This window comes from Hypanus sabinus, chromosome 3, assembly GCF_030144855.1.
Source record: "Hypanus sabinus isolate sHypSab1 chromosome 3, sHypSab1.hap1, whole genome shotgun sequence".
Classification (NCBI taxonomy): Eukaryota; Metazoa; Chordata; class Chondrichthyes; order Myliobatiformes; family Dasyatidae; genus Hypanus; species Hypanus sabinus.
This window is the reverse complement of record NC_082708.1, coordinates 133,412,248-133,432,627: the sequence shown is the minus strand read 5'-3', so window position 1 is coordinate 133,432,627 and position 20,380 is coordinate 133,412,248. Positions and strand designations below refer to the sequence as shown.

At 37.9% G+C, this 20,380-nt stretch overlaps 2 protein-coding genes across 3 annotated transcripts in view; one reads left to right on the top strand and one right to left on the bottom strand.

Annotated features, from left to right (window-relative positions):
* naa15a (N-alpha-acetyltransferase 15, NatA auxiliary subunit a) overlaps positions 1–15,758 on the top strand; it is a 65,873-nt gene extending 50,115 nt beyond the window's left edge. For both annotated transcript variants that reach the window (XM_059965183.1, XM_059965184.1), the window contains 4 exons: positions 3,947–4,045; positions 8,025–8,168; positions 11,151–11,248; positions 13,648–15,758. In XM_059965183.1, coding sequence (XP_059821166.1) covers positions 3,947–4,045; positions 8,025–8,168; positions 11,151–11,248; positions 13,648–13,848 — 542 coding nt within the window. In that variant the 3' untranslated portion in view covers positions 13,849–15,758. The remainder of the gene's footprint in view (positions 1–3,946; positions 4,046–8,024; positions 8,169–11,150; positions 11,249–13,647) is intronic.
* An 85-nt stretch (positions 15,759–15,843) lies between these two features.
* ugl (ureidoglycolate lyase) overlaps positions 15,844–20,380 on the bottom strand; it is a 62,670-nt gene continuing 58,133 nt past the window's right edge. The window contains exons 15-16 of the mRNA XM_059965185.1: positions 19,129–19,259; positions 15,844–17,454 (exon numbers count right to left, since the gene is read on the bottom strand). Of these exons, the coding sequence (XP_059821168.1) occupies positions 17,331–17,454; positions 19,129–19,259 (255 nt within the window). The 3' untranslated portion in view covers positions 15,844–17,330. The remainder of the gene's footprint in view (positions 17,455–19,128; positions 19,260–20,380) is intronic.

Genomic DNA, 20,380 nt, shown 5'->3' with positions numbered 1-20,380 from the left:
GGAGCGTGGGCCCCTGGCGAAATAGGTTTTCGTCTGCTCCTTCCATAGGAGTTATTTTATCAACAATGAGTCCCAAACTTAGACCATCCTCTGAATTTCCACCCAAGTCACCAATCACCAATGTGATTTTACGGAAGTTGCTAGTTTTCTCTTCAGGACCCTTCAGGCTATTAGTTTTCAGTTTGAACTCTTTGTTCAAACAGTATTTCAAATTCTGCCTTTTCACACCACACTCTGGAATAACAATGTAGTGTGTGGCCCCGTCACCTTCCAACTCAACCTGTAAGTGATCCGCAGGCTTTGTGGTATCACACCATTGTCTCTGTAGCCTGGTTGCTGCCTTTGATATCAATCCAGCCTTTAAATTTTCTTCATTCAATTTGGGAACTACATATTTCCCATTTCCTTCAATAATAATATTCATCTCCCCACTTTTGATCTCCGCATTAACTTTTAACACACCTTGGAGCACAAACACCTGGGAACTCTCACTTCCCAATATTACCAAGGTTAATCCTTTCTTTCCTGAACCAAGTCTATCTGACCCACAAGGACTGCGTTCCTTTTCAACTGAATCAAATACCTCAGACTTTTTCTGAGCTCCATTATTAGATTCAGTACCACGTGCATCCACATCTGGGACACACTCAAATGGGACATTTGCCTCCAGGCTTTCAATACCCGTACCCGGTCCAAATTCTAAATTCCCCTGATTCTCCCAGCTACTCTCTGGGCAACTCCCTTCCGGAGTAAACTCAACCTCATCTGCCAACCCAGCAGACTTCTTCAAGGTAAGGACACCCTTTTCATTTAGGGCTGCCCTCATTTCATTATCGGGAACACCTCTAGAATTTTCAACTTCTTCAAACAGTTCTGCCAAACCAGACAGATCATCCATGTTCAACTCTGGACCTTTTAACAGCTCTATCTGTTCCTCAACTTTATTTCCTGCCTCTAGAACTTTTCTCCTCGCTAAGGGCAGGTCTACCTCCTCTCCCTTACTTTCTTTCACTTTCCTACTCTTCGTTTTACCACCCTCTAAACCCTCGTGGTACAGGGTCGGTAAAAACGTCTCGGCCAAATCGATACTGGCCTGATTTAAACTGCTCTCTGTCTCAGCTGCCTTTCTCGACATGCTGCGAGTGACCGCGCATGCAGGATAGATCTTGGAATCTGGGGCGGAGCCTCAACACTCACAGGCTGTTTTGTCAGCATCATTGCTGCCCAAACCTTACCACTGGCTAAACCATTGCCCAGAAGGACGTCCGCGTCAGTTCTCGGGAATTCTGATCACACTCCCATTTCAACTGGTCCAGAGACTAGCTCACAATTCATAATGACCCTATGCAAGGGCACCATTTCCATCCCTTTGCCTATTCCTTTCACAGCTACCATTCCCGTCTTGCGACCAAAATCTAGTACCTTACTGCTGATCAATGATAGTTCAGCCCCCATGTCTCTCCAGATCCGAAGTGGAACTGGTGTGTCTCCCTCCCTCACAGACGCGGTTCTGTTTGACATACAAGTCTCAGACCCTTCCCGTACTCTGTCTACCTGGGGATCTCTTGTCGATTTACTGATTACCACGGCACATCCGATAGGGACCGCTGCTTTCCCTTTTCCTGTCTTTTCCTCGGAGCAAAGCACCTAGATGCAATATGCCCCCCCCCCCCCTTTCCGCAATTAAAACAGGACAAGCCTGGAAATCTCTGGCAGTCTTGCCTTTTCCCCCTCAATCTTACCACTAGCTCCTGGCGGGACCTCTGCCTCAGCTGGCGGGCTTTCTTGATCATTCCCATGGTCTCTCTGGGAACTTTTATTCGAGGAAAACTTTGTCTTGTGGGTTAGGGCATATTCATCTGTGAACCTAGCAAATTCCGAGATGGACTTATTCGGCATCTCAATCAAATACATCCGGATATCCTCCAAAACACAACCTTTAAATTCCTCAATCAGAATTAACTCCCTAAGACTCCAGTAATCCTCGTCCATTATTTTCACTGTACACCAATGGTCCAAGAGCACACCCTTCTCATAGGCAAACTCGGTATACGTCTGATTTCACCCTTTCTTTAAATTCCTGAACTTTTGTCTATACGCTTCAGGTACTAACTCATAACTCCGGAGAATGGCCACCTTTACTTTGTCATAACTCTCCTCCTCTTCCTTCTCCATGGACAACGCCGTATATGCTCGTTGTGCCTTCCCTTTTAACACACTTTATAACAACGCCACCCACTGCTCTCTGGGCCACTTCTGATTCACTGCCACCTTTTCAAAAAGCAAGAAATAACTATCAACATCCGTCTTCTCGAACGGAGGTACTAACCTCAAATCCTGACAAACATTAAACCACTCCTCTCGGTCTGACCCTTGATTTCTCCGCCCTTGCCTTAACTTCTCCATCTCCAAGTCATGTTTCCTCTGTTTCTTTGCCTCCTTCTCCTTCTCGGCCCTCTCTTTCTCTTTCTCAGCTGCTTCCAGCTGTTTTAACTGAATTTCATGCTCTCTTTGTTTCTCAGCTCTTTCCCTCTCTTTCTCTCTCTCGGCTCTTTCTTTCTCCTTCTCAGCTCTTTCCAACTGCTTTAACTTAATTGCATGTTCCAACCTTAATTTCTCCAACTCTAACTGAGCCGTCCCACTAGCTGGTACCTTTTCAGGGATATTTTCCAATACCTCAGCTGCAAACACATTCTTCCCAATATAATACTGAGTTACTGCCCTTCGCACCTCCCGCTTTTTCATGGCCAACCTCACCTCTGTGAGGTTTAGCCCTTTTGCCAGATTTATCAAGTCCGATTTGGTGGCCGCCTCTAGTGCCTCTGGAGTCGGGTTTTCTATAAATTCATCCCATGTCCATCTTTGCCGGTTTCCCGTCTGGCTACCCGTGTAACCAGATCCAAGTTTGGACTTACAAGCCCAATTCACTGGCCTCCCAATTTGGTGTCAAATCTCGAGACGAGAACCCCAATTGTTATGTACCCAGTAACGGGGTCACTTACCAGCAAAGATAGGGAGGTCCGTTGAAGTCTGATGGTACTATTTTTAACAGTATTTATTGATAAAAATACACAAAAATAATATCAATGCAAACATACAGATAATATACGTCGTCAACACTAAATCTAAAAATGCGGGTATAATAATAATAAGAAGTAGCTCTATCGTTGTCTAGGGGATAATGTATTGTCCGATGTAAATATAAAAGTCACTCAAACTCATTCAAGCTGCAGCTTTTTGGTTGGAGAGAAAGACAGAGGTTTAACTTGCCCATTCCTTTTATGATGTCAATCCTTCGAGAGTCGTTGATTTCCCCTTTTGCGGTTAGCTAAAGCCGTGCTTCTGTGGTAAAGACCCACTAATTCTGAGGCAAATGGAAAAGGACGCACGTGGGCTGTTTCCACCGGCTTTCGCTATTACGCTGTTACAGGAGTTCTAGCGTTTCTTCTGGTGCGTCTGAGGGGCTGTTCCCACAGACCCTCTTTTATCCTGACTCACAGGGTCTCAGATGTCAATCAGGTTGGGATGATGCAATCCCTCCACCAACCCCCCCCAGTTCATTGCCTGGGGCTTCGATACATCGTACAGGATTCAATACACAATTCCGTCTCCAAGAGACAATAGCCGGTATCAATGGTTCTGTCTTTCGGGGGCCAGGGCACATTCCAAACTCTTTGTGGATTCTGCATGTCTTTCTCTCATTTCCTGGGTCTCCTGAACTGACTTAATAATGATCTTGTGATTCTCAAAAAGGAGGGGGCTATGTTTTACCCTTTGGCTCCTCAGAATTCTTTGTTTTGACCATGATTTTAGCTGCCATATTTCCATCTTTAACATTAAGGCAGTAAATTAAAGAATCTTTTATGATTAAAGTGGAATATTAAATACTGCATAAATTATGTTTTAGAAAGTTTTCTTTCTGATGTGATTTTTAATTTTTTTGTAGAAAAATTCCTTCTGATGCTGCAGTCAGTCAAAAGAGCTTTTGCCATAGATCCAGATAACCCTTGGCTCCATGAGTGTTTGTTTCGGTTCTTCAAAACTGGTATGGCAGATAATTATTTGTGATTAAATGTTTGCCCAGAAATTATTTGTATGCTTTTTTTCAGTGTGGATGAAAATCTGTTTGCCGGAGTCAGATTCTGGAGTGGAATCATGCTATTCCAGAAATTCAGCTGAATAATGATGTGATGATATCATTAATGGTACAAAACATTGAGTGTTGTCAGAAAAAAGGAAGTTGTATTGTTTTAAAGAGCAACTTCCTCGGTAGGTTTCCAGATTGGTAGTGACAGCCTCACTTAATTAGTCTCTTTAGATCACTTACCAGTTGTACTCCCCACCACTTGACCTGCTAGTAGCTAGTAACCAAGCATTGGACTTACTTTTATCAATTGCACTCAGTAGTGGTGGAGTACATAAAGCGAGCACCTTCCCTAATGTAAGGCTAGTTTTAGGAGTTTCAAAGTTTGTGCCCATGGGAAACGGCTGAATTTGCACCCTAAAAGGTACAAACTTTAAAGGCCTTGAATTAAAGGGAAGTATTGAAATAGCTTACATTCTGTTTAGTATTCACGTAACTTGGTAATGGTTCCCTTTTGCGATTTGCTTAAATGGACCAGAAAACTTTTTTTTTGTACTTGTATGTAACAATTCAAAGAATTTGTATTGTTGCTTTTCAAAGAATGCTGACAAAATGCCTGAACAAGTGATGGAACTTTGTATAGTATATGTTCTATTTTGGGCCTTATTGATTAGGTGGAATTTTTCTGATATGATTAATGTTTATCATATCTGTGACATAGCAGCAAAATACTGACAAATGATTTATTTACAGTTACAGTATAGTAAAAGATGTGCAGCTATGTCCAATTTCTGTTGTATCAGCTGTGGAAGTTAGTCAATTAATCTGGTATTTTAAAAAAAGACTTATCAATAAGGGTTACCATTAAACTTATTTAGAGGAAAGAGAATACATTGCCTTGCTAAAAAGTGCCTTTTTGATTGTCGACACTTTACTGCCATCTGAAATAACTTACTAAAATAATAATAGGCTGTTCACCTTCTATCAGCATTGGATTAATATTACTAGTCCAAAGGCTTGGCATGGGACTAGTATCTAAAATGGAAGAACTGTGTTACAACCGGCTTTGTTGTACTCACAAATCAGAGATCCTGCCTCCAAAAAAAGTGGTTTCAATCTAGCAAAGGCGCAGACTTGCAAGCAATTAATGCATAATGAACAGACAGATAAGTAATACAATAATCAACTTATCAGATCAAAGTTCTGTTGTCCACTTGTGTGCTAGCACAGATGAAACAGGAGGAGAAGGAGCTATGTACTTCTACATCTCAACAACGCTTAAACTCAAACTTGAGGTCTAGTGTGTTTGCAACAACCTTCAAGCAAAACTCCTAATTATATGATTAACCTTAAATTCCATCACAGAAGCTCATCTTCAGATAAATTGATTCTCTTCACACAACATCAGAAAATGACTAGAAGCATTGGATACAACAGAGGCTCTGAGATATGGTAAATTTTCAATTGAACTTAAAGATTTGGGCTTCAAGACTGGTTATGCATCCAGTCAAGCTCTTTTACAGTTATTAAGCTGGTTTCCATTCTAGTTATTTAACAATCAATTCTCAATAATGGGAGGTGCCACTGCAGCATGATCAATCAGTGGTCGTCAATATCCTGATCTCTGTTGTTTATTCTATGTTTTGCCATTACACTTTGATCAGAGCTCATTACATCCTTGATACAAAAATGCGCAAAAAGGCTGAATTCAGTTGAGGTTAATGTAACCAACCCTGATCCAAAAACTGCATTTGACCAAGTGTGGCATTGAGGACCCCATAGAAAATGAACAGTGAAGGGAAACATACAAACATATAATTGATGCATGGGTAGGTCATTCAAATCTTTGACCCCTCCACACCATTCAATAAAATTATGGCATAGCTGGTAAGAATTCAACCCCATACTTCAGCCAGTTTTCAGTGACCTTTCAACCTCTTGTTTAGCAATAATCTATCTAACTCTGCCTTAAAACTATTCTGATGTCGCTTCCCATTGAGGATGAACTCCAAAAGACTTAACAGACTTTGGGAAATAATTTTTGCCTTATCTGGGTGATAGCTGAATCAAGAATTTCTAATTTTGGATCGGGAGATAATTTTGTTCCATAGGTTCTTTAGAAGTCAAGAATGAAATCTAAAACTTGGTAATTACTGACTTTTTATTAATGTTATAAGAGCAAAAAAATCAAAGAAGGATTAAAGAAAAGCCAAGTCCAAAGAACAAAGAAGTTGTCATCTTAAACAATCTAGATAGATAAAGAACATTCTGTTGATAAGAGATAAGCTATAAAATGGTTAGCTGCAGTGGTACGACAGATTGCAGAGAAACTTGTAGAAAATACAGAATTGGCTATACTACAATTATTGAAAATTCACTGAACAATTACAAGTGATATAAAAATATGAATAAGCATAGAGAAAGTTGAACTGCAAGAAAATAACAACTCTACACACTAATCCAGCAGTAAGTTTCAGGAAAATAAATGGTAGATGATTGTGCTCTGCAAACCAGCATAGACATCATGGGTTAAATGGCCTCTAATGCTGTAAGCAAAATAAGGAATTCTCACACAAGAGGAAACCTATCTGCATCAATCTTGCCAAAGCTCTCCAATGGCCGGGGCTAGCACAATGGATAATAGTCATGGTTGTTGGAAGTCTTCCTTTTCATCTCCAGGACAAAACCACAGGAGTTCAAGATATTTTTCTGTGCTTAGTCATGGTCAGTTGTCTGATCAAAGATGTTTTACCCACAATTTCAAACAATGTGGATATTGATTGATTGCAGAATGTTTAATTCCAGCTTTTGCGCATGTTAATTGGCAAAATGCATTTACACCTTCGTGTAAGGCAATGACCAACTCCTGTTGAGAGAGTTTACCATCACTTGATGATTTTTCACTGGTACTGCATTGCCAAACACCCCAGCATCAGCAGAGACTAACACCATGTGCAGCAAATAGTGTTGGTTGTCTGTTTTCCGAAGATGATGTAACCCGTGTGGGAAGAGTTTTATAGTGGAAAAAGCTATTGCTCTGGGGCATTTCCACTCTCTCAACCTCAAAAGTCTTGGTCCATTGGTATGAAAAATTGTCATGACTAGAGACTTCCTCAGGTGCAGTGAATAGCTGTGACGCCTTTTGTGACTTGTCATGCCCTTCGCTCTCCGCGAAGGGTTGCACCAATGCCGTTTTGGCCATTGGATATTGTAGTTGATCTCATCTGCCCAATCTGCCGGAACTGGCTTCGCATGCTGGGGTAGGCAAATATAGTACAATGGCTGGATGTACTGCAGTGTGTTATTTTCTTGATTTAAAGTTTTTTCATTTTCTCAATGGCACAAGCCAAGAGTATAACGGAGTACTTACCACTTACCCTGATGAATGCAGTGCCACCAACATCTTGACTCATCCAAGTTAAGGCAGTCTATTGGATTGTCACCAGTCCTAAATATTCATTTTTACAATTTGGACATTGTGGTTTGCCTACAAAATTCACTTCCAGCGGTAACCTACAAGCTTTCCTTATCGTCCAGTCCTGAATTGGATGCAATGCTTTCCTTCTGTTTAAACACTGATGCTTTAAAACAGTATTATAAATTCATCATACAGACACAGTAGTTTAAGAAGCTGTGCAATTACTATCTTCTCAAGGATGATTGGAAGTATGCATCTTAAAGATGGTTCTTGACGGTGATGCCTATATCCTTTAATTTCATCAAATATAGAATTGCACATTGAGTTAAGTTTGTACAGCATGTTGATAAACATTGTTTAAATAGACTAAAAACTTGCAGAACATTAAATTCACCAAGTTGATTGTTGGCTTGAGTATAAAAACAAATGTAAGTTTATTGAAAATTGTTTAAACTATTTGGTATTGTTGAAAGGATTGCATACAGAGCTAAAAGACCTTTTTTTTTTATTTTATCATTGCAGTATCTGAAAGTAAAAATGTGCCTGATGCTGTTCAAACAGTGCTGACACAGCAAATGAGCAGGCTGTTTGGAGAAACAAATCCAAAGAGTTTTAATGAGGCTTTTCTAAACAAGCACTTGAACTCAATCCCACATAGGTTAGCTGGTAAGTGAAATTTAGCTTTTTGAATGTATATAGTGAGTAACTAACAGGATAAATTACAATTGCTAACACAGTTTCAACAAGAAAGGGAAGTCCCTATGTAAATAAGTCAAATTTTTGTGCTGCACATTCTTAGTTGGCACATGTGAAAGCAGAATCACACTTGCAGCTATATTAAATGTGAAAATCTCTACAATTCACATAATTCTCATGCTTTCAATTCTCCATGTCATTAAGACACTCTCTTCCTGGTGAGTAATTTCACTGATGCCAACAATTTTATTCTTTATTTTTCAAACAGTGGTTCTTGCATGAATGTCAGCTTGATCCAGTTCTTGCTAATGGTCATACTGATGCCCCGTCTCCCCTTTCCTTGGCTCACCAGTTGCTTTCCCTTGGAGGTTCATTAACACTGCAGGGAAATTTAAAAATCCCAGCATCTCTCATACTGAGATCAGTTAATTCAGCATACATCATAGATCAAACCTGATTCACCTTACTCTTTCAGACTTGGAATTTTAATAGAAACATTTTATTGCCACTCATGGAGTCTGCATTCATTTTGGTCTAACATTACTTGTTCCTACCTATTGTCTTAAAAAAACAAATCTTTTGCACACCTATAAACTAATTTCTTGTCTATTTGCAGCTTCTTCTAAATGGGCAATATAATCAAAATTAGTCTTTCGCTGCAAAAAAAAGAGACATGTAGTGGTTTTATTGCAAAAGTGGTTCATCTGAACGCTTCTTTGAGGAAAGCTCCATTAATGGAGTTTAAACCATGTCGTCACTTCACATTTACTGCCAGCTATAAAAGGTAACAAACTGGAAATAATGAAACTGGATATCTTTTAAAATGGTGCTTCCAGTTTGTCCATTGAAGAATTCCAGAATTCCCCATGATCAAAGCATTTCTAATACTAGAAATACATGGTTCTCTTACTGTAACACACAAAAAGTGATTGAAACTTTGAGCAAAATGACTTTTGGTGAAATTGTGCACAAGTTGTCAATTCTGTTTGTTCACTATTTTAATCCTACTGTAGTTTTTGTTTTATTGTACTATCCATCTATAACAGATAAATGTAGCATTTTTTTTCAGTTCTGTTAAGTTTCCATTACTACTATATTGTTTTATCTGTAGAAAATATTTAATTCTTCCTTGGTGTTTCACAGTGGTGTTGTGATTTTTCTAAATACTCATTTAATAGAAAGTTGTTGGCATGAGCCCTGACATCCTACAGTGTCCTGAAATTGTCACCTTTCTATCTGTACATTTATTTGTACTATTGCAAATTACTGCTAATATTAAAACCATTATTTTTAATAATATATTTTTTAAATAATTATTTAAAATTATAATTGTCATGGTTTTACCTCTTCAATGGTGCCTGCTTTTAAGGTGGTGAGCTATATAAGGTATTTAAGCTATCGCTGAAAAAATAGAAACATTTTCCATGAGCAACAGGACAAATTTCTTTAAAGTTGATTGCTAAAAGAATTACTTCATGCTGCAATATTTAAGCCTCAGTCATTGAAATAGGACCAAAGTTCCACTTTTTTTTTTACATAGAATATTATTTGTTGAGCCATGTAGGTCAGCAAAATGCCAGAATCAATTAATAAGGTTCTTTAACTTGCCTTTGCTTACCTTTATGAAATTCAGAGAGGAGGTGGGGGGTGGATGGTACAGAGATGAAGGTTCAATCCTGACTTCCGTGTTGTGCGGCTGGAGTTTGCACTTTCTCGCTGTGATTGCAGGGGTTTCCCTAGTTGCTTACGTTTCCTCAAAAATGTGGGCTTTTAGTTGAATTGTAAATGGCTACTAGAATCGGTTTTTCTATTGGTGAAAATCTGGGGAGAATAAGTTGCTGAGAACTTAATGCGGAATGGAATTGCTCTAAGACTACAGAAAAAATGTAATTTCAGTCCTGTTGTTCCTTGCCAAGTTTGTAATCAAAAGTAGTGCTTAATTTTCACAAAAAAGGTGTAACGTGAACTAATTTTCCAAAGTTTGGGTAAAGGTGCTATGTTTGAGTTAATTATCAAAAAGTGGCATGTTATTTTGTAGGAAGAAGACTAGAAATATAGGGAGAAACAACAGGATAAGTTTTCCGGTTGTTTCCTTTATTATTTGGCTGTTTAAAAAACCTGTGGAATGTGAGTAGAGCAGGAAAGCCCAATACTTATTTGTCAGTACCTACCTAAATAACCTTGACAATGTTGAAAAGGTGTTGCTTGATCGGCTTCAATCCATTTGATGGACATAATCCACTTGTAACACTACTCTGTATCAGATCCCAGGATTTTGCTCCAGTGTTAATGAAGGTGATATGTTTGTATCTTATGGTGGGCATCACATGAATTATCTCTTAGCACAGCTATTGACATTATACAATTATTTTCTCTGTATCTCACTTTTAGAAAAAGTTGGTAAATGGCTAGGTTAACAAGACAGACTAGTTACATATTTATTTGTATTGACAGTAAACTTAGAAGAAACTAAATGCTGAGGAATGTTAATTGGTGGAGAAATTTTAGAATGACGTTGTTGAACATATAATGGAGCATTGGCCCTCAAGTCAAGATATTAGAGGGATTGTGATGCAGCATTGTTTAAACATGATTGAATATTCTGGTTTAATTAGCATTAGCAGTAAAGGATTTTTTAATATGCAGAGTTAACATCTCTGATATTGGGGGGAAATTGTGCAAGGACAAATTCTGACTCCCATTAATAATCGTGATTTAATATTATTGGTAAATTATTTGAAACCTATAGATTGCATTGTGCTTAAGCAATTGAAATGTTTCCTTTACATACTGGTTGTTTCCAAGCTAAATTGAATGTGTGATAGAAGAATTAACTTTAGATTTCTCATAACGTGAACAGGTTATGGCAGGAATCTTCACCTCACCTAGTTCCAAATAACACCAATTTCTGTATGTTTTAAAATACATAACACGGTTTGTACTTATTTGCAGCTGCCAAAATGATGTACTACAATGACCCTTCCACTCAAAAGAGGGCAGTGGAGTTAGCTACTGGACTTGATGAGTATCTAAACCAGAGAGGGATCCAGGTGAGTTTGATTGTTTACACAGTAAGTTTCCATCATTGTAAAGCTATTAAAAAGTTACCTTTAGTGACCTCTTTAGTTTGATTTAGTTTAGCTATTTCGGCAAGGAAATGGGCCCTTCGGCCAACTGAATCTGCAGTTTTTTTGTTCTTCCCCAATTAAGTTTAATCCTGATACAAAAAGATGCATTTTGAGAAGGCAGTCAAGGATAGCATATTTACTGAAAATGGTAGGGCTATAGGGAATGTTGTTGAACAGATCTACCTTGGGATCCTTAGAAAGTGGCAACATTGATAAGTAAATTGGTAAAGAAGACTTAAAGGATGCTTGCCTTTATTGGCTGTAGCATAGAGATGGAATGCCAACTTGCAGCTTTATATGCATTGATTAGGTACTGCATGGAAGATTGTGTGCACTTTTTGGCCAACATTCTGTAGAAGGATGTGATTGTGTTGAAGAGGAGATTTACCAGAATGTTGCCTCAGTTGTAGCATTGCAGTTATAAGGAAAAGCTTTGTAGGCTTGGTTTCCTTTGAGCAGAGGAGGCCTAGGAGGTATAAAATTATGAAAGGGGTTGATAGTAAAAGCATCTTTCCTGTGATAATAGATGATGTAGGAGTGTATAATACAAGGGGAGAGGTAGGAGACTTGGGGAAGGTCTAAGAATATTTCTACACAAGGTGGTTGGAGTCTGGAATTCACTACCTGAAAAGCTGTCAGAAAAAGATACTTTCATAATATTTAACAAGCATCTATTCAAGTACTTACATAATCAAGGCTTAAAGGCTACACACCTAATATGGGTAAATGGAATTAGTGGAGATTGGCTGGAATAGACATGGGGGGCTGAAGTTGTATCTCACTGTTGACCACCTGCTGAATATTTCTAGTATATTCTGCTTTAAACCACATTGTGCCGTATAGTTTCTTCAGGCAGTATTTGTACTGTTAATATCCTTAAAAGAGAAAATACTTCCTGGTGGAAAACTACAACTCAGGAGGCGGAGTTAAGTGATGCATGGTTGAGTATATTCTAAAAATAGTTGCACTAGTTCACTGATTTTAAAGTTATTGAACCATTAACTGGGGTTATACGGCTTGATAATTTAAGTTAATAAAGTTCCAAGCTCTAAAACTTAGTCAATGGCATTTCAAGGGCCAACTTGTTCTATGTAATGTCAAAATATTTGCTTCCTATCCAAATAATTTATAAGGATGCCATGGCAAATGATAGTAAATCAGGCAGACCAGGCATTAGATGTTATCTTCTATAATATCCTTAGTATCGTGGTGTTCACCAATAGAGAATAAAATTTATTCCCTTTCATTGGATGGGTAGGCTTGTTGCTAAAGTCTGTCAGTTGTTAACTGCAGTCTTAGTTAAATACAGTCGGCTCTCCTTATCCGCGAGGGTAAACGCGGATGCTCAAGTCCCTTATTCAACCTGTTTCAATGCGGTGGACCTTAGGCCCAGCGGAACCCCAGACCTTATTTAACCTGCGTAAGTGCGGTGGACGTTAGGATCTGGTGGCGGAGCTCTGAATCCGCAGTGTTTCTGTTAACAAAAATAATCATCATCACGATTGAAAATAAAGTGGAAACAATAAAGCGATCGGAAAGAGCTAAAACGCCATCAGTCATTGGAAAAGTGTTAGGCTACCATCGGTCAACAATCAGAACAATTTTAAAGGATAAAGTGAGAAAGGCCCTGCCCCGATGAAAGCTACAATTATTACTAAGCAACGCGGTGGTTTAATTATTGGATTTTGGGGTTTTGGGTTTTTGATCTACCAGACATGGATGGAGAGCGCACTTGGAAGCGATCTGTCACTGGATCAAACTTGGGAACTTCCCAAGCCCAGCGCTGAAACATATGTTAAGTATTTTATATGCATGGAAAGTAAAATATATACCATATACTAAGACAAATGTTTGACTAACTGTCGCTAAATAATAGCAGATGTACCTGTTCCGACTTACTTAGTAAGAGAACTTCCAATTTTTTCTCGATCCCAATCCATGATAACCTACGCACATCCTCCCATATACTTTAAATCATCTCTAGATTACTTATAATACCTAATACAATGTAAATGCTATGTAAAACAGTTGTTATACTGCATTGTTTAGGGAATAATGACAAGAAAAAGAAGTCTGTACACGCTCGAACAACAAGTACTGGAAGAGCACTTCCTGGTTTTCTCGATTCGCAGTTGGTTGAATTTGTGCATGCGGAACTCGCAGATAAGGAAGGCCGACTGTAAGGGTCACCGTAACCTTCAACCTGATCTCACATGATTAATACCATTGCTATGGATTTAGGGACACTTTTGTATAATATTACAAACAAAATAAACACACTTATTTTCACATGCCTGACCTTTCTATTTCTTTCTATTCAGGTTTGTGTGAAAGTGCTAGAAGCTGTGCGTGATGGTAGCCTGGGAGTATGTAAAGAAACAGCTGAAGCCTACAGAGCACAGTGCCACAAGATTTTTCCCTATGCTCTAGCATTCATGCCTCCTGGATATGAAGATGAAGTAAAGATCACAGTAAATGGGGATAGTGCTACCGAACCAGAAGAACTGACCAATGAGATCTGAATGAAGATGGTGACTGAAGTGAAAACATTTTTGTCGCACACCTCTGATGCCAGCTTCCCACTCTTGTCAACAGGATCTGTAAATATGTGTCAGGGTTTCATAAATGCCTACAGATCACAGACTTTCAGAGTTGAAGGTCTTTTTTTTTATCCTGCTGACTTCAAACAAAATAATCTGAAATTTTGGAGGTGACTTCTGTACAATGTGTTTCTGAAGCCCATTTGAGTGAGAAGGTGACATCAAATAAATGCACTCAACACTCTTCTTGCAATTGGCTTCCCGGGTTTTTAATGTAATTTCTAAAGAATTTTGAGAGCTGTTTTAAAAAGTTGGGTGTGACACAAAAATGTAGTCTAACAAATACAGTCTTGAGATTGCCATGGTCAGCATCACTGGATCCTCTAAGCACAAACTTTGTCAGAGCAGCAGTGTCTGACACAATATGAATGGAAACTCATGCAGACCACAGGAGATACCTTATGTAAATTGTGATGTACAGATTAATGTACCCAGTTTAAAAAAAAGTGTTAAAGACAGATAGGTATTTGGAATTGAAGACTGAATGGAAAGAGGCAAAATTAGAGTGTGTACTGACCATTTCTAAATTGCTTGGGATTTTCTAAAAAAAAACATAAATTTAGTATGTCTGTAGATCACCTGCTGCATTACAGAACAGTTCTGAGTCCATATTTCCATTTTGCTGCTTACAGCGACCTAAAGTGGCAAATTTTGGTAGTCAGCAGTTACTGCTTTTCTTTCAAATCCTAAATCTGGTTGCAGTAGGAAGTGTTTGTTAAATTAACTTGTTTCTCATTCTAATTTAGTTGGCAAGTCTTGGATTCAGTACTGTTTTGTTAATGCAGATGCAGATCATCATCAGTAACCATCTTGACAGATTATGTAGAAAATTATACATTGATCATTTGGATACCAGTTTTTCCCTCTTATGTAATGACAATTATAGTTCTTGAAGCCCACTATTTCTAAGGATACTTCTTGCTCTGCAGTTTTACTCATGCCCCAGACTTTGTATGTTTTTAAAAGGGGCCCACAATTTTTGGAAAAAATAAATTGCTTTATTTCTGCAGTTACAATTAATTCCCGTGGTTCTGAAATGCAAAAGGTACCAAATATAAAACGCAATAAACTTTCTTTTGGAAAATTGTTCTAACTGGGGTATTTATTAAAATGGTTTTATTTTGTAGAATTCACTTTCCAGGAGGTTTATTTTTAAAAAAAAAAATGTGCCCCAGCAATTGATTCAAAGCACTGTCTGTTACTTATTAAGAGAATGTGATTTGCTCCCTGTTTATTTTATGATAATTGTATACAGTTTGTAATTGGTCTGTCCTAATCCTAGCTGGTTATCCAAGAAAAATGCATTGAAGTGCAGTTGCATCTTCAGTTGTGAATTCTTATGTTACGATTTGACATTTGACAGAAACCAAGTAAAAAGACTGCACAATCTTCCATTTTAATGTTGCAGGATATGTGTTTTTCCCCAATCACTCTTCTAACACAGTTAAAGCTGGAAGCTGAGAGTATACTGTACATCTCTCCAAATAATGCAGCTTTGGGTCTGTCAAGAGAAAACTTCCTAGGTCGGTATGAATGATGGACTTGCTTCACAGTTCACGAGCTCGGATTACCAGTGGGCTTATGTCAGAATGATCTCTTTGAACCTGAACTCTTGTTAGTATTTGGTTTGATCAGAGGTTTTTTGTGTTCATGTCTTAACCATTTCAGCACTGAGCTTGGTGTAGGGTTTTATTTTTCATTGTCCTTGATCCATCCAACACACAGGGTACTGATATGGCATATGAAATGTAAATTTTACATTTGTTTCTGTGGTTAGTTCCATTTTAACCACACTGGTTGTATTCAGCATCTAATAAACTGGTAGTGTGTCATTTTTGTCACAAGTCTTACATTCACTTTGCTGCATATGGGGAGTAATTAGTTTAAAGTGAGAGATTGCTTTTTTTTTGAAACATGAAAGATTTCAAACCTTTATTTGTATATTCATTGTACAGCTGGATGAATACAAGCACTTTCCCATAGTGGGAAGACCCCCCCCCCCCCCCCCCCATTTGCACAAATTATGAACAGGTCAAGTAAAAGGCAGTCAAAAATGTTATTTAATCCAGTAGGTTAGTTATACTGTAATTAGTAACAAGATAGCACAATTTTATTTTTTCCCCCATTCTTCTATCAAATGTCCAGAGTTCATTTGCTTGGAGAGGCTGTGACTATCACATGAGGTGGGGAGAAGAAACGATTTTTGCTTGGATTTTTTTTAGCAATTTAATTACATCATTGTTGAAAATCTATTTTCTAATTAAACCATTTCCCAGTTAATAATTAATGTTAAGCTAAATTTCTTAATTCCATAATGTAAATAATTTTCTGTAAAGTCATATGCTTTAAAGAAAACACAAAAAGCAATTACCTGCTACTATAGTAATATGTACTATTAAAAGCTTAATTTCAACCAACTGCTAAGCATGCAGTCTAAAATTTTCACAATCTGTGCGAATGTAGCAATGATAAAGTGGAAACTAGTGTTGGGTGACTGCCTCAAGCACATTGTTTCCTAAGCACATTGGTGAAAACTAGTCCTAAGGATCTCCTGATGCCTTAGCCTCAAATGAAAATGGCTTGTGTCCTTGTCATGGAGCAAGTGAAAGTACTTTTCAAAAGAATTGTGAGAAGGTGAAACTGATAACTCGTAACTTCGAGAATACATGAAACCATTGGGTTATTTTGAGGGAAAAAATAATTCGTAGGAGTTCAAAACATATCTTAAAGACTACTTAAGATGTGATCTCCTCTAATCTGCTTTCGCAGGTTGTTTATTAAAAGTTCATATGAACTGGAATATGAATTTTCTGCTGAAACGATCTTTCAATTTAGTTGTGTAAGATTATTCACTAGACAGTCATTTAAGTGATTTTTTTTTTACAAGGAAGTGTGAGATGTATATCATTGGGACTTGTTTTTCTGATAACTAATCGCTTTCTTCAGAATCAACTGATTTGGTTCCACAGTTCAGCAATGATGGTAAAGGAAACTTGAGCAACTAGTCTGAAATTGTAGTGTTGAAATGGAGTAAAATACAGCCATAATGTATTTACACCAGAAGATTAAGGTCTCTTCAAATACTGTTAAATTTGCTGTGCATTTCAGGTATTTTTGTTTTTATTCCTACTAATTATAATTATGCCTGTTAATTATGGTGCAAGTACTGAGGTGATAAATTCTGCAGCAGTGGAAATTGATAAGAGCCTCAATATGAGTGCCAACTTCACAGCAAGACTTGCTTTTATGATGAATATAAAGACAATACTGACCCTCAAAATGTGGTAATCCTGAACTTTTTAATTTGTTCTTAAAATTCTAATTGATATAATTACCTGTGGTTTGTGCCCATTGGCTTTTAAATGAAACTACTGAAATCAGTTTCTTTGCAATGTTCTGTGCAGTTAATGATTGGCACTTAAAAATGTATGTTCCAAGTTCAAATAAGTAGTGAGGAATTCTGGAAAATCTCGCTTCTGGACAATTTCGAGAAATATTTCGGAAGCCACTGCCAGTTGCCATTTGGAGCTGAGGGAAGAGTAATTAATTACTAAACATAGTGCTTGTAATGTATTCAACCAATAATGTAAATTGAATCTTAATAGCATATGTTCCTTAGTGTCAATAAGTTTATGTCAACATTAATATTTACAAAATTTAAAGAATGGGTGCTAAAAAGACAAATCCATTTGGCTAATGTCACAGTAATTCAACAAGCCTTGTTTGGCCAAATAAGACAAATTTCCTCTAACACTAAAGCAGCTCATTTGTCGTTTTATGGAAATGATGTGTACGGTTAGTGCGACATTATTACAGCTTGGTGTCAGTTCAATTCTGACATCAATAAGGAGTCTATATCTTCTCTCCATGGAATGCATGGGCTTTCTCAGGGTTCTTTGGTTTCCTTTCATGGTCCAAAGACTTACTGGTAGGTTAATTGGTCATTGTAAATTGTCCCATGATTAGGCTATGGTTAAATCAGGGTTTGCTGGGCAGTGTGATTCGAAAGACCTGAAGGGCCTATTCTGCGCTGTTTTGCAATAAATAAATGAATTTAATAAATATCCTTATTGACCTGTGCAACGATGATAAAGCTATATTTTCTGACCCTGTGAATTGTAGCTGAAGTTCTGGGAAATAGTATTGTGGCATTATGAAATATGAAAAACCAGCATAATAAATACTACTGAAGCAAATTTAAAGCAAAATTCTCTGATGTTCAGAATCTGAAATAAAAATAGTATTGAAGGAACTTAGCAGGTCAGCCCTAGCTGTGGAAAGAGAAACGGTAAGGATTTTGGGTCTGTAACCTGCCATCAGAACCAGACAAAGATTAAAGGCTTTTTAAACCCTAAACATTGACCATTTCTCCTTTCACAGATGTTAATGCAGAACTTTTAATTTTACATTTGTAGTATCAATTTAGTCTATTTGGGGCTTGTGTCTACAACTTAGTTCTGGTGAGACATAATCCAATGAATGGTGTTGATGGTAACTAACCTGTTCCAGTCAATTGCGTGTGAAGGGATTATTAATTAAGCATCTCAAATTTTGCCAAAATTGATACTGTTGGACAGGATGCCATTAAAAGTAAATCGAAAAGTGGAGGTAAAATGGATAGGAAGGGGTGGAAAATGAATAATGCCTGTCTTCTAGTGGGGAAGGAAATGCAAATGCACTCCATGTTACTGCTCACAAATGCTATTGACTATTAGACTAATTTTGGAACTTTTACAAAAGATACTTGTTCATGATTTTCTCGAACTCTCGTCCTCAAAAGGTGATGGAATCAATGATCCTTAATTTTAAAAAACTACTTTATCCTTTCTATAAATGGTTAACCCCCTTTTTAAAATTGTAACCCATGGTTCTAGATTACCCTCACAAGGCAATTGCCTCCACGCCCACTATATCATTTCATCCCTACTATATATGGGAAACTCTGGTGAAAAACATTATCCTGTTCAACTATTCCCTATTCAAATTACTAGTTTAGTAAACCATTTCTGAACTGCTTCCTCTAATACCCTTGTATGAGGGGTCCAATATTCCACAAAGTATTCTAGGTATTTGCTCTCTATCCCAAATGATACTTAAGCTGTGATTTCAAGGTGAAAAGCAATGCAAATCAGCACTCTTCCATTTGTTGGAAGTCTAGTTTGATGTTTATTCTGTTATTAGATATGAACTTGCAAGTTTTACCTGTCAGTGCAGTGATGCAAAACATCCTGTAACTCTGTCTCTATTTCCTTTACAAGAGTTAGGACAAGGTTTCTGGTGACAATTCTATCATCATCCTCCAACTTCACTCCATGCCGAATCCACTGCCAAACCTGTAAGACAAAGATTACTAGAAATAGTAAAACATTTTACAGTGTAATGTATTTAACATTTTGCTTGAAACACTGACTTTCTCTAACCCAGTCATGCCCTGTAATTGAAAACAACCGAAGGAGCAGGCTTTTAATCAACTTTAACTTTTCACAGCAATTTGCATTGTTTTCGTTTCATTAGCAGGCACTGAATTAATGTAAACCTGTCAGTTGGATACCATAATTTTAACATCTTCGTAACCACTCTCATTCCAATTTGGTACTATATGTCACTCTTTCTGTCTCATTTTCAAACAGTTCTCTTTCACAATATCTACAAGAGAAAATCCTGCTATCTTCAATCAGTTTGTAACTCCTGTCTTATTTTACATTTATAATACTGTATCCATTTAGCTTTGCACTTTGTTTTCTTATAACAAAGAAAATGTAAGGTTATGTATTGGAAGTTATGAAAAATAGGATGATCAGAGGCATTGATCATGTGGATAGAGGCTTTTTCCCAGGGCTGAAATGGCTAGCATGAGAGGGCACAGCTTTAAAGTGCTTGGAAGTAAGTACAGAGGAGATGTCAGGGGTAAGTTTGTTACGCAGAGAGTGGTGAGTGTGCAGATTGGTCTGCCAGTGACGGTGGTGGAAGCTGAAACGATAGGGTCTATTTAAGAGACTCCTGGACAGGTACATGAAGCTCAGATAAAATAGAGGGCTTATGGGTAACTAGGTAATTTCTAAGATAAGGACGTGTTCGGTACAGTCTTGTGGGCTGAAGGGCCTGTATTGTGCTATAGGTTTTCTGTTTCTAATACTGCAGCATAAGCAGTTCAAGTCCATTCAGAGTTAACCTGGAAGGAAGCAAAGGATTTATGATGAAACAAGACTTTATCCCCTTCGCCGCCGCCGCCGCCCCACACCCACCCACCCACACACACACACACCCACACACACACACACACACACACACACACTCACACACACTCACACACGCGCGCCAACCAATGAGATGGTGGCTGGCACAGTGTACAGCTTTCAGATAGGAATATGAATGCATGAAGTTTTCAATGCATTGTGCTTTTTGTTTTGGAAATAATGCATTTCCACGTAACTACTGAAATCTAAATATAATT